Genomic DNA, 14,035 nt, shown 5'->3' on the forward strand with positions numbered 1-14,035 from the left:
AACCACACTGCCAGTAATATGCATAATACACAGGTGCATCGAGTGACAACAGAACTTTCAAGCAGACAGTTAAAAAACTTATTTATTCACGGACATGGGTGGTTGGTGGCTGGCCAGCCTCTCGGCCCCACTCCCAGCTGTCCGAAGAGACAGTGCTGAACAGCCTTCTTGAACCCCTGCAATTCATCTGCTGTAGGTAGACACAATTCCCTTAGGGAGGGAATTCCAGGATTCTCACCCAGCAACACTGACAGAACTGTGATGTGTTTCCAAATCGGGCTGAGTGTGGCTTGGAGGGAAACTTACAAAAGGAGCTGGTTTTCCCATGTATCTGCTGTCCTTGGCCTTCTAGATGGAAGTGGTCATGGGTTTGGAAGGTGCTGTATGAGGATCTTTGGTGAATTCCTGCAGTGCATCTTGTAGATAGTACACACTGCTGCTACTGAGCATCGGTGGTAGAGGGGGTGGATGTGGTGCCAATCAAGCGGCTGCTTTGTCCTGGATGGTGTCAGGCTTCTTGGCTGTTGTTGGAGCTGCACTCATCCAGGCAAGTGGGGAGTATTCCATCACACTCCTGACTTGTGCCTTGTAGTTGGTGGGACAGGCTTTGGGGAGCATAAAGCCCAAATGTTTTGATTTTTATTTTGGATTGTGAACAAAAGTAGTGGCAATAGGACTGCAGAAGGATTTGCTGTACCTTTTACTAACAAGTACCTGAAGTCATTGAAATTTGCATTTGTATTGCTGCTTTGTTCATGCAGTGGGACAAGATATTTGACACAGTGATAGTGTGCAGACAGCTTAATCCAGAAACAGGCTACAATTTGTCATCTCTGGTACAAGGTGTAAAGCTGGATGAATACAGCAAGCCAAGCAGCACCACAGGAGCAGGAAGGCTGACGTTTCGGGCCTAGACCCTTCTTCAGAAATGGGGGAGGGGAAGGGCATTCTGACATAAATGGGGCAGAGAGGGAGAGGTGGATAGCAGATGAATAAGAGGAGAAGCTAGGTGAAGTAGAGAAAGACAAGTCAAAGGAGGTGGGGGTGGAGCCAGTAGAGACGAGTGTAGGTGGGGAGTTAGGGAGGAGACAGGTCAGTCCAGGGAGGACAGACAGGTCAAGGGGGTGGGATGAGGTTCGTAGGTAGGAGATGGGGATGGGGCTTGAGGTGGGAGGAAGGACGGGGGGGGGGGGGGGGGGGGGGGGGGGATTTTGAAGCTTGTGAAATCCACATTGAGACCAATGGGCTGCAGGGTTCTCAAATGAAACGAGGTGCTGTTCCTGCAACCTTCGGGTGGCATCGTTGTGGCACTGCAGAGGCCCAGGATAGACATGCCGTCTGAGGAATGGGGCTGGGGTTCGGGGGGGGGGGGGGGGGTGCGATGTAATGGTTCATGACTAGGAGGTGCAGCTGTTCAGTGGGAACAGAGCATAGGTGTTCCACAAAGCAGTCCCCAAGCTTCTTTCCAACTGTTTGCCAAATGATAAATGTTGGCAACAGCACAATCCATAAAAGTGGTCTCAGGGACAAAGCCATTTGGACAGCTTCAATGTGTTGTATGAAAAGAACAACATTGACCAGAAACACAGCATAAAATTGTGCTCCTTCAAAAAGCCTCAGGGATCCTCAACATTACATGAACCATCTGTCACTGGTTCAAAAAGACAACACTACCTCCTTTCGGTTATTGATGGAAATGCAGCAACAAGTCACTCTCGGTAAAAAGCATGCCCACTGATCTCAATTCCCAGTTCTCCTTCAACTTCAAAAAAAATCTACAAATTTACGTTCATAAGCCAGGTTGCCCATGTGCAGAATTGCAGCCATCAGCTTGGAGATCTCCCAGTTCTCCGTGTCAGTGAACATGAGAACCTTCATGGCAGAGCGAATGTTGGCGTACTCTTTATCATCATCACGGCCATCACAGAAGGTGCACTGCCCCTGAAACACAATGCAATACAGTATCAGCCATGCTTAGGCAAAGGGTGTGGAGCTGCATGGAGTGTGGTCAACGTGAGGAGTCTTTGTGCATTAATGCACGAGAGGAACATTTCGCCCAGGCTAGAGGAAATCTAGAATTGGTCTCTGGGAAAGACATCAAATATCTGTTGAGTGAATCAGAAGAGGAGAGCTGAAAAGACGTTAGAGTCAGGGAACTTGACCGTTTTTTTAAAAAATATAATCAAACTGCTCAGTGAGGTTATAACACACTTCTGAAGCAGGGTGGGGCTTGAACCCAGGCCTCCTGGTCTGGGGTGGGGACACTACCTGTGACCAGCAGTGTTCCGCAGGGACCAGTTCTAGGTCTTCTTTTTAACGATTTGGAGGATAATGTTGAAGGCAATGGTTAGTAAATTTGCTGACAACACCAAAATTGGTGGCATAGTAGGCAGCGAAGAAGGTATGCCAAGGTTAGAGAGGGATCTTGATCAAATGGGTCAACAGTTTGAAAAAAAATGGCAGATGGAATTCAGTCTGGCTAAGCACAAGGTATTGCATTTTGGTACAAACATGGGTAGGGTTTGTACAAATAATGGTAGGACCTTGGGTAGTGCTGTAGAACAGAGACCCAGCTGTTCAGGTATATAATCCTTGGAAAAGCAGAAAGGACTGCGAATGCTATAAATCAGAAACAAAAACAGAATAAGTTGCTGGAAGAGCTACCGGCATCAATGGGGGGGGGGGGGGGGGAAAGATGGGGGGCATTAAAAAAAGGCATTCGGCATGCTTGCCTCCATTGCTCAGTCCTTGCAGTACAGGAGTTGGCATGTCACGTCAAGGTTGTACAGGGCATTCGGTACAGCCTCTTCTGGAGTACTGTGTCCAGTTCTGGTCGGCCAGTTATAGGAAGGTTGCTAGCAAGCTGGAGGCAAGAGTTCAGAAGGGATTGAACAGGATGTTGCCAGGAATGGAGGGTTTCAGTTGGAAAGGAGGGGCTGGGACCTCTTCCACTGGAGTTTAGGTGGTTGAGGGGCGACCCAATAGACGTTTGTAAAATGATGAGATATAGTTATCGGTTGTTGCCTTGTGTGTAGACCTGGTGACGTCACGACTGAACACACACACAGTTACAGGTACAATTAATATTTAAAAGACAAGTACAGGTACACGAATGGGAAGAGTTGAGAGTTATGGGCTAGGAGCTGGCGGGCAGGCAGGATTAGCTTAGTTTGGAATTACATTCCCCATGGACTGGTTGGGCTAAAAAAGGGTGGAGCCGGATGAACACAGCAGGCCAAGCAGCATCTCAGGAGCACAAAAGCTGACGTTTCAGGCCTAGACCCTTCAGAGAGGGAGATGGGGAGAGGTTTCTGGAATAAATAGGGAGAGAGAAGGGGAGGCGGACTGAAGATGGAGAGTAAAGAAGATAGTTGGAGAGAGTGTAGGTGGAGAGGTAGGGAGGGGATAGGTCAGTCCAGGGAAGACGGACAGGTCAAGGAGGTGGGATGAGGTTAGTAGGTAGGAGACGGAGGTGCGGCTTGGGGTGGGAGGAAGGGATGGGTGAAAGGAAGAACGGGTTAGGGAGGCAGAGACAGGCTGGACTGGTTTTGAGATGCAGTGGGGAGAGGGGATGAACTGGGCTGGTTTTGGGATGCAGTGGGGGGGAGGGGAGATTTTGAAGCTGGTGAAGTTCACATTGATAACATTGGGCTGCAGGGTTCCCAAGCGGAATAGGAGTTGCTGTTCCTGCAACCTTCGGGTGGCATCCTTGTGGCACTGCAGGAGGCCCACGATGGACATGTCATCTAAAGAATGGGGGGCGGGAGTTAAAATGGTTTGCGACTGGGAGGTGCAGTTGTTTATTGCGAACCGAGCGGAGGAGTTCTGCAAAGCAGTCCCCAAGCCTCCGCTTGGTTTCCCCAAATGTAGAAAAAGCCACACCGGGTACAATGGATACAGTATACCACATTGGCGGATGTGCAGGTGAACCCCTGCTTAATATGGAAAGTCATCTTTGGGCCTGGGATGGGGGTGAGGGAGGTGGTGTGGGGGCAAGTGTAGCACTTCCTGCGGTTGCAGGGGAAGGTGCCGGGTGTGGTGGGGTTGGAGGGGGAGTGTGGTGCAAACAAGGGAGTCACGGAGAGAGTGGTCTCTCTGGAAGGCAGAGAAGGGTGGGGGATGAAAAAATGTCTTGGGTGGTGGCGGTGTCGGATTGTAGATGGCAGAAGTGTCGGAGGATGATGTGTTGTATCCGGAGGTTGGTGGGGTGGTGTGTGAGAACGAGGGGGATCCTCTTTGGGCGGTTGTGGTGGGGGTGGGGTGTGAGGGATGTGTTGCGGGAAATGCGGTCAAGGGTGTTCTCGACCACTGTGTGTGGGGGGGGGGGGGGGGGAAAGAGTTGCGGTCCTTGAAGAACTTGGACATCTGGGATGTGCGGGAGTGGAATGCCTCATCCTGGAGCAGTTGCGGTGGAGGCGGAAGAATTGGGAATAGGGGATGGAATTTTTGCAGGAGGGTGGGTGGGAGGAGGTGTATTCTAGGTTGCTGTGGGAGTCGGTGGGCTTGAAATGGAAGTCAGTAACTAGCTGGTTGCCTGAGATGGAGACTGAGAGGTCCAGGAAGGTGAGGGATGTGCTGGAGATGGCCCAGGTGAACTGAAGGTTGGGGTGGAAGGTGTTGGTGGTGAAGTGGATGAACTGTTCGAGCTCCTCTGGGGAGCAAGAGGCGGCGCCGATACAGTCATCAATGTACCGGAGGAAGAGGTGGGGTTTGGGGCCTGTGTCGGTGTGGAAGAGGGACTGTTCCACGCAACCTACAAAGAGGCAGGCATAGCTTGGTCCCATGTGGGTACCCATGGCCATTCCTTTTGTCTGTAGGAAGTGGTAAGAATCGAAAGAGAAGTTGAGGGTGAGGACGAGTTCGGCTAGGTGGGTGAGGGTGTCGGTGTTGGAGGAGGGGAACTGGTCGGGTCTGCGGAACAGGAAGAAGAAACGGAGGGCTTTTAGGCCATCTGCATGGGGAATGCAGGTGTATAGGGACTGGACAGCCATGGTGAAAATGTGGTGTTGGGGACCGGGGAATTGGAAGTTTGGAGGTGAAGGGCGTTCCACCTCCCCCTCTCTCCCTATTTACTTCAGAATCCTCTCCCCATCCCTCTTTTCTGAAGGGTCTAGGCCCGAAACTTCAGCTTTTGTGCTCCCGAGATGCCGCTTGGCCTGCTGTGTTCATCCAGCTCCACACTTTGTTATCTCAGATTCTCCAGCATCTGCAGTTCCCATTATCTCACTCTTCAAAATCTTTACATGTTAACAAAGATCAACTCACCTTTTTCTAAACCCCAGTGGACGTAGGCCTGTCCTAAATAGCCTTTCCTTGTAAAAAGGTAACCCCCACTCCACAGACCCAGGCCCAAAGCTCTTTGCTGTATCTCCAGTGCAGTACAAAGGGAATATTATGTTGTTGGAGGAGCCATGTTTCAAATATAACATTAGACCCATCTGCTGTCTCAGCTTTTCGATAAATTCTTGTGCAAAATGTGGATATTTGTTGCTCATTCCTAATCACCCCTTGAACTCAAAGGCTGCATTTCAGAGGGCATTGTTGTGGGTCTGGAGTCACATATAGGTCAGACTGGAAAAGGATCAGAGAGATTCCCTTCTTGAAAGTGCTTTAGGGAACCAGACTGGTTTTCTACTGCCTCCCCCAAAAAGAAGTTACATGGTCACCATTAGACTAACTTCAAATTCCAGAGACATTTTTTATGCCCTTCAAATTGCACCATCTGTCTTGTTGCAATTCAAGGCCATGCCCAGAATGTGGACTACCAATCTGGTGTCCTTTTTCCACTCAAACTGCTGCAAAAGCTCAGCAGATCTGGCTGCAGCTGTGGAGAGAAACCAGAGTTAATGTTTTGGGTCAAGGGACCCTTCCTCACTCCTTCCTACAGTGTCGTGGCCTCGTCTAAAGCCACAAAGAGGTTCTGTAAGGCACTACTGCAAACGACAAATTCTGCCTTAAAGATGTTAGCCTTCCAGTTAGTACAGATTATCCTGCTGTGCTCAGACTTTACCTGCATTTCCTGAATGCCAGCGACTATATTTCATGAGCTGCCAACTGAACATGGAACAGTACAGGCCCTTGGGCCCACGATGTTGTGCTGACCTATTATCCTACTGAGATCCCCGCATCCCCTACATTTTACTATCCTCCGTGTGCATATCCAAGAAAGTCGCTTAAGTGTCTAAAGAGTGGGACATGTTCAGATTGTCATAAATGCAGTTTTTCCCCTGCAGATCCACAAGTCTGCCTTTAATCACTCACTACCACCCATTCAGGATCAATGCATTGAATGTGCCTCAAAAAACAAACAAACAGTACCCCAACCCCCCCAACTCCATTCAGGTCTCACCATTGTTAAGTAGGTGTAATCCTTAGCTCTGCTCAGACCCAGTACTTTCTTCTGGTCCGTGCTCATTCCCATCAACATACAATAAAAGATGTGATAGTTCCTCTCCCCATCAGCCTACAGAGAAGGTGGAACAAATGGAAAACAATTTACAAAAACAACATACGAGGACAGCAAATTAAACTGAACTGGTTGGCCAACTGCTGGAATGTTTTAATAGGGTCAAAATTCCTAAACAAAATGGTATTATTTAACTGCATTGTCTGCACCAAGGACCAGATTCCCACTGCCAAAGGTGGGTAACAGGCTCCTCTCTGATAGGCAATGGAGAGCTCTCACTCCTGGGGTGTGAAGTGTGTTGGAGTAAAGCCTCCCCCTTTACGCTGCGGACAACTGGTCATTTAGAGTCAAAACAGCACTAAAACAAACAGACCCCTCAGTCCGACTAGTCCATGCCCACCCTACTCCCAAACTAAAGCACTCCCCCCTACTCGCTTCAGTTTTCCAACGCTTCAGCCAGTTTTGTTCAATGCTGTTAGGCCATTCAGCCCCCTCCCCACACCCCTTCAAGAGAATGCACACTCAGTAGGGACAGCCTAAGAACTGTTTTGGATGTAAGAGAATACATTGCAAACGACCAACCCAAAAGGAATGCCACCTCATGTTAAATATTTAAAAACTTCTGAAATAAAATATTTTAAGTGCCCTCAAATTGTCAGTTGTACAAACAAACCTCGATTCAGTAGCCAAACAGTGGCTCCTTCAAGAGCCTTTTGAAGTTGTCAACTGAAGCTGTCAACTGAATATGAACTCAGCCCTATCTCCTTCTCCTTGCTGAGCAGTTGTTGTTGTTTTGGGACTTTTCCAGAGTCTGTGTAGCAATCCTAATGGGCACAGCTATTGATCCCAGGCCGCAGTCAATATCGTGAAGTCTTTGAAACAACAGATGGTGATTTTCTTTCTCTAAGCTACCTATTTAAAATCGGAACAATCTCAACAAATGTTGTGTCTACATTGTGTTGCTTTCAAAAATCCCCCTTGGGCCTACACTTGCAAAAGTTAGAGCTGGAACTCTCTACTTTAGACATGTCACTACTACCGATTCTAGAATTTCCTCACATGGGCATGATACTGGTCACAAACCAGGACCATATTCACCCAACGGAAAGGTTCAAGAAAACCTTTGTACAACAAATTCAGGAGTAGGCAGATAAACTGGAAAACAAAGTAGGGGCTACAATTCTGAAGGGAGTGCAGGAGCAGAGGGAGCTGGGTGTATAATGTGTCCAGTTTATTGAAGGTGGCAAGAGCAGTAAATAAAGCAGACATTGTTCTTGGCTTTATTAATAGGGGCACAGAACACAAGAGTAAGGTGGTGATGTTGAATTCGGACAAGGCATATTCAACAATGCACAGAACTGGTTGCCACATTACAGGAAAGATGTGAATGTGGTGGTGGGTGGGGGGGGGGGGGGGAGAAAGAGGAGGGAGCGGAGGAAGAAGGGGAGACAGACAGAAGGAATTGGGGCCATTCTCCTTGGGCCGACAGTTGAGGGGAGATTCGATTAAAGTTTCCAAAATCGTCAGCAGGCTGGGCAGAGTAGATAGGAAGACGTTCCTGCTTGTAAAAACAAGAACGAAAGTGGCGTGGATTTAAAGTGATGTGTAAACAAAGCAAGGGTAATGACAGAAAACAAATACCTTTTTCCACACTGAGTAGTGACAGGATAGAAACACTGCCTGGAAGTGTGGTAGAGGCACAACTCAGGCATTTCAGAGGAAATGGAATGATTTTTTTTGAATTGTAATGACCTGTAGCAATATGGGGAAGAGGCAGAAAAGGTTGGTAATACAACCAGACTAGGTATTAGAGTTGATGGGCTGAATGGCCTCTTGAGCCACAATAATTCTGGAGATACTGTGAATGTTGTCCATCATGCCTTCCAATGGAATCTCCGGAATGAGAATGAATCACTCAAAATAGACCTCAAGAGGACTGACAAAAACCAAAATGCTAATCAAGGGAAACTAGGGCCAGCGAGATAATCTGATACTTTAGTTTCAGCAGACAAAGTGAAGTGTTGAGATGCAGCAAATACAAAACACCTTTTTCCAAGACAGTGGGCTGTAAAACAAAAACAGATTTCTGACTGGAGAGAAAGAACAAGAACCATTTGGTGTGGATCCAAATCACTGCTATTTTAAACAAAAGGCTGTAGAACACAAAGTTGGACATGATCTTTTTCAAAAGATGCTTTGTAGGACTGTTCAGCTTGTCCTTTTTGTAAACTGGCAGTCATCACCTGAAATAGGGTATGGTGTAGGGTGGGGAGAGCAAGGGATTGGGGGAGAGAGGTGATGTTGGAAGAGGATCCACACGATATAAATGGAGATAAAGATCTTGAAAAGGAGACAGCCTGACCTGACTCGCAAGTGCCATGTGTGCACACAATCAAAATCACAGCAGCAACCACCTTTTCTTTTGTGGGGCGGGGGAGAGAAACTGTTCAAACAGCCCAATTCAGCTGTGTATTGGCCAATCCTTTGGCTACACTGGTGCTAGGTACTGGTAAAGTTGTCATTAGCTGGTAAATGCCTTTTTCTCTTTCCAATTTGAGTTATTTCAGTCATTTATTAACACAATTATTTTATTTAACTGCTATAATTTCCCCAAAGTTATTTTATAAACTGTACAATCCCGACAGTGTGGAAGCAGGCCATTCAGCTCATCAAGTCCACACTGGCCCTCTGAAGAGGATCCAACCCAGAGGCAAACCCCTATCTTATCTTTTTATCCCTACGTTTCCTATGGCCAACCCACCTAATCTGCACATCTTTGGACAGCAAGAGGAAACCAGAGCACCCGGAGGAAACCCACACACAGGGAGGATGTGCAAACTCCACACAGGTAGTTGCACGAAGATGGAACTGAACCCAGGTCCCTGGCCCTGCGAGGGAACAGTGTAAACTACTGAACCACCATGCTACTTTATTTAATCTATAATCATGCTCACAAACAAAATTAACTTATTGAGCTCCAAAACATTTGAGTGAGTCATTGTATCCTTATAATTATTTTCACTCCTAACATGCAAACGAAGGGAGTGCTTTATAAAGGCAAAGCCTTCCATCCTCATACATGATCACTATTAAAAATCACCAATTCTTGCTTTTGCAAAAAAAGTAGTGCTTCCTGTAATAAAGGAGACTCCCGCGCCCACCATTCCTTCCCGTGTGTAATTACCTGTCTACAGACCCGAGATTTCTCCAACAGATATTGTTCAATCTTGGCTCCTTCAATGGCACCCCTCTTGTTAAAGTGGATATCGATGTATTTCCCAAAACGGCTGGAATTATCATTCCGGATCGTTTTCGCATTCCCAAATGCTGAGGAAACACATAACAGGTTCAGGGATGGAAAGAAAGCAAGAAAGCAAGAAAGCAAGAAAGCAAGAACCCCAGGCAGCCTACTCCGTCTTGGAAAGACAGAACAGAGATCGGTAGCTGTCTGTTCTATAACGGCACAGTACCATGAGCAACATTGTTCTATTCCTTTCACGTTCTAATGACGTTCCATTGCACTTGGACATTTGCACTGTGTTCAGCCTCAGATGCAGTAAATTCAAACAACTTCAGATAAGCACTGTTCCCTTCGCTTGATCCCAAAATGAAAAACCCCTCTAACTTCGTCTTGTCCTCTGCACTTGCATAGCCGCTTCCAGCCTTGTACTTCATGCTCCTTCAATTCTGCCCTTCCACCCCCCACCAAACCCACAACCCCACCCCCTCCTCACCACATTTGCTCGACCAATGGTGGCCATGCCTTCAGCGGTCTGGAAGTTTTGGGATTCACTTCCTGAACCCCTCCATCTTTACTCTCACCCTTCTAAAACTGACCTTATCATCCAAATGTATGGTGACCTCCCCCTTGTACCTCATTAGGTCCTTTGATGTGCTGAAAGGACAGAGCATCCACTCACTCCATCACTGATGTGACTATTAGCCACAAGATGCACTGCGGAAATCCACCCTCAGACAACACCTTTCCAACCCACAACCAAAATCCATCTAGAAGGACAAGGGCAGCAAAGACATGGAAACACCACCCACTCCAATTTCCCCTCCAAACCACTCACCATCCAGACTTGGAAACGTATTGCTGTTCCTTCAGCATCACTGGGTCAAAAATTCTGGAACTCCCTCCTTAAGGACATTGTGGGGTAACCCACAGCAGGAGGTCATGGTGACAGCTCACTGTCACCAAGGGCAACTAGAGACAGGCCATAAATGCTGTACCAGCTAGTGATGCCCACAAGCGAATGACAATAACAACAAACAAAAAAGGGTGCTTTTGAGCCCACAGTAAAGCAATACTTATTAAAAAATAAACAAGTGAATATACAATTAATTGTTGAGCGATTGCTATATTTATAGCATGCGTAAGAGTTGTAAAAAAAGGGTGCTTTTGAGCCCACAGTAAAGCAATACTTATTAAAAAATAAACAAGTGAATATACAATTAATTGTTGAGCGATTGCTATATTTATAGCATGCGTAAGAGTTGTAAAAAAAAGTCACTCCCCATGCATCTTGCCACATTCTCTGCTGGATACCGCATGCTCAGGACCTCAACTCTTTGTCCAGCTCACCTTCCAGAATGGGATTTGCTTCAAGCACTTGCTGCTCTATCCAGGAGTGCTGGCCACTAATAGCTGCCAGGAACTGCAGGATCAGTTTTGTGCTCTCTGTTTTCCCAGCCCCAGACTCACCACTAAAGACAAAGGAAAAACAAAGAAAACAACAGATTAGATTCACATTCTAACGCTAGCCCTTTAGCCAAATAAGACCATTTATATCCCACTACAATGTCAGTACAAAAAGCACACCCAAGCCATTTGTACAGTGTGTTTATGTTGCCCACTTTCAGTAACAACTGAATGTGCGAGAGGTATGGGATTGGAACAGGACCCTGGATAAGCAAAGATTGATAGAAATTGAACTAAAGGACCCTGGACAGGTAGAGGCAGAATGGAAAATCTGAAGAATCTCCTGCTTGCTGTCCTGTCAGAATTCCAACCCACTTGACAGCTAGCACATGGTCACTTAGGTCATAGACAACCCAGAGAGAGTTAATTTTATTAAAGGGCTTCCTTTATAATATCAGTCACTGAAGCGCCATTTGAACCTTGGTTTTCGGGGAGGCAGCATTCAAATTCAAAAATCCTGCTCCTCTGCACATCAAGGGATTTTAATGAAAACTGGTCTTGTTTGTTTTAGAAAAGGATACAATCTTAAAAAAACTTTAATACCAGTCAAAATCAGTCATTTTAATTATATTGCTGGCAACTTACAAGCTCCACAGGGATCAATGCTGGGACTGTCCATGTTAATGGATGAACACAGGGGAATGGCATCATGCTAGTGGCTTGGAGAAAGGAAACAAAGTGTATTGTAGCTAGGATTTGCAGATGACAGAGGGGGAAAAAAAAGATGGAAAGGCAAGTTGCAAAGGGGATACAAGCATTTTGTAGAGAGATATTGATGGTTAAGTTGGCAAAACACTGGCAAGCAGAGTAAAACGTGGGAAGATGTAAAGGTGTTCATTTTGGAAGGGAGAACAAGAGAAGTTTTTTTTTAGAAACAGTAGTAGAAAACTGCGACAAAGGGACTCGGGAGAATTTTGCACAAAGCACAGAAAACCAGCGCACAGGGGCAGCAGGTAATCAGGAAGGGAAATGGAACGTTGACCCTTATTTCAAGAGGGTCAGAGTATAGAGGAGGGAAGTCTTACTGTAACCATACAAGGTGCTGGGCAGACCACATTGGAGCACCATGAACAGTTTAGGTCCCCTTATTTAAAAGGAAGATATTATTTTATTGGAGGCAGTTCAGAAGAGGTCAAAAGGATGATCCCAATATGGAGGGATTGTCTTCTGGCCAAAGGTTAAAAAGAGGCGTGACTATTGACTGGAGGAGTTTAGAAGAATGAGAGGTGGTCTCATTGAAACATACAGGATTAAAAAGGGGTTTAACAGGGTTAATGTGGAGACTTTCCCTCCCCCCCAAAGAATCTAGGGCCAGAGAACAGTCTCAGAATAAATGGGTGCCAATCGAAGACTGAGATAAGGACGAATTTCTTCTCAGAGGTTTCTCTTTTGAAGCTCCTTGCCACACGGAACTGTGGGGGCCAGGTCCTTGTGTGTAGTTAAGGCCGAGATAGATACATCCTTGATCAGTCAGGGAAATCAAGGGTCACAAGAAAAGGGCAGGAAAAAGTGGATGAGGGGAATGTCAGATCAGCCATGATCTTGAAGGGCAAAGAGCAGAGCGTGTCCAAGGGGCCAAATGGTCTAAGTCTGTTCCTACTTTTGATGGCTTTACAGGTGAAGCCAATCATTCAAAGAAACATCCCTCTTAAAATCAGACAGTTCAATAGCAACCTGGAAGGGAACCCACTTGAATCCAAAACGGCAGCGAAGCAATACCCCATCCCAACTGTGAAGTTTGGGCGGGGGGGGTCACTGGAATTGCAGTTACCCATTATGCAAAGACTATACCCAATTTTAGTTTTGGTGAGGATGATATTCCACTGTATGCTTATTGTGATCTATCTCCTGTCAAGGATCAAATACTCCACAACCAAACCACTTCTTCTGGACACTTAGCTAAAGGTTTACTTTTAAACACCAGTCTCTAGAGCTCCTGACATAAAAGCCTTCATTATCCAGCACTCAACCCTGCCGGTCACAGGCAAAACATGCCTTGTGGACAAATCAAGAGATGGACGTGTGTATTACTCCTTTAGGTGTTCTGGCTGAAATAAATCCAAACACAATACACTTCAATCTTGCTTCTTCACAAAAGTTAACTGACTTCACTGTCAATCATTTTAGATTCAGAGTCAAGTGTTTTTAACACAAAGATCATATTGGTTTATTTTACTTTGCTCTAGTTTGTGGAAAAGCTGGGAAAAGGACTTTTTTTTTAAAAATAAAAGGAATGAGCAAGGAGCCACTATACCTTTTAAAAAACAAAATTTACTGAAACACACAATCATGTACATGCAGTTGGGGGGGCAGAGGTGGGCTGGCAAGTGCAGAGGATTGGTATCATGCTAATGGCTTGGAAGGAGGGAGGGAGGGGAGGCAATGTATTGCAGCCAGCTTTGTAGAGGACAAAAACAGGTGGAAAGGAAAGTTGTGATGCAAGAGGCGGCAAGTTGGCTCTCAGGTGTGAGGTTGGTGGTCTATGTACAAAGAAAGACTATTCATTTAACAGGTTGTTTAGGCTCCCACAACTGGTCACAATGTCACAGGCTAACGGCCATCTGCCCAACACAGGGGCCAGAGTTATCCTAGCTGGACAGCTTGTGGGTGTGAACGATACAATGAGAAGCTTTGGGAAGGGGAGGTGGTGTATGTCTTTCTCATTCTCCGGTGGGAGTATCCAAAGCTAAAAGAAAGCTGGTCTACTTTCTGCAACTAGTTCCTGCAGTTTAAACTAATAAGTCAGAGAGTTGACGGTTTGTGAAACTCTGCCTCCTGGACTGAAGGGGCCACTCCATCGAATCCCAGAGGGCCAAAGCTTTTGAAATAGTGCTCCAAGATATTTTCCCCTCTACCTATATCACTCGCTCTTGTTTACCTCCCTCTGGCACTGTCTGCCTGTGTGTGAAAGGGAAGTGGTTTAG

General features: G+C 46.4%; 1 protein-coding gene across 2 annotated transcripts in view; it reads right to left on the reverse strand.

Moving 5' to 3' along the window:
* myo7aa (myosin VIIAa) overlaps positions 1 to 14,035 on the reverse strand; it is a 152,878-nt gene that overhangs the window by 123,039 nt on the left and 15,804 nt on the right. For both annotated transcript variants that reach the window (XM_048532748.2, XM_059646833.1), the window contains exons 5-8: positions 10,995 to 11,116; positions 9,591 to 9,733; positions 6,350 to 6,463; positions 1,788 to 1,941 (exon numbers count right to left, since the gene is read on the reverse strand). In XM_048532748.2, the coding sequence (XP_048388705.1) occupies positions 1,788 to 1,941; positions 6,350 to 6,463; positions 9,591 to 9,733; positions 10,995 to 11,116 (533 nt within the window). The remainder of the gene's footprint in view (positions 1 to 1,787; positions 1,942 to 6,349; positions 6,464 to 9,590; positions 9,734 to 10,994; positions 11,117 to 14,035) is intronic.

Source organism: Stegostoma tigrinum, chromosome 6 (genome assembly GCF_030684315.1).
Source record: "Stegostoma tigrinum isolate sSteTig4 chromosome 6, sSteTig4.hap1, whole genome shotgun sequence".
NCBI classification, from domain to species: Eukaryota; Metazoa; Chordata; class Chondrichthyes; order Orectolobiformes; family Stegostomatidae; genus Stegostoma; species Stegostoma tigrinum.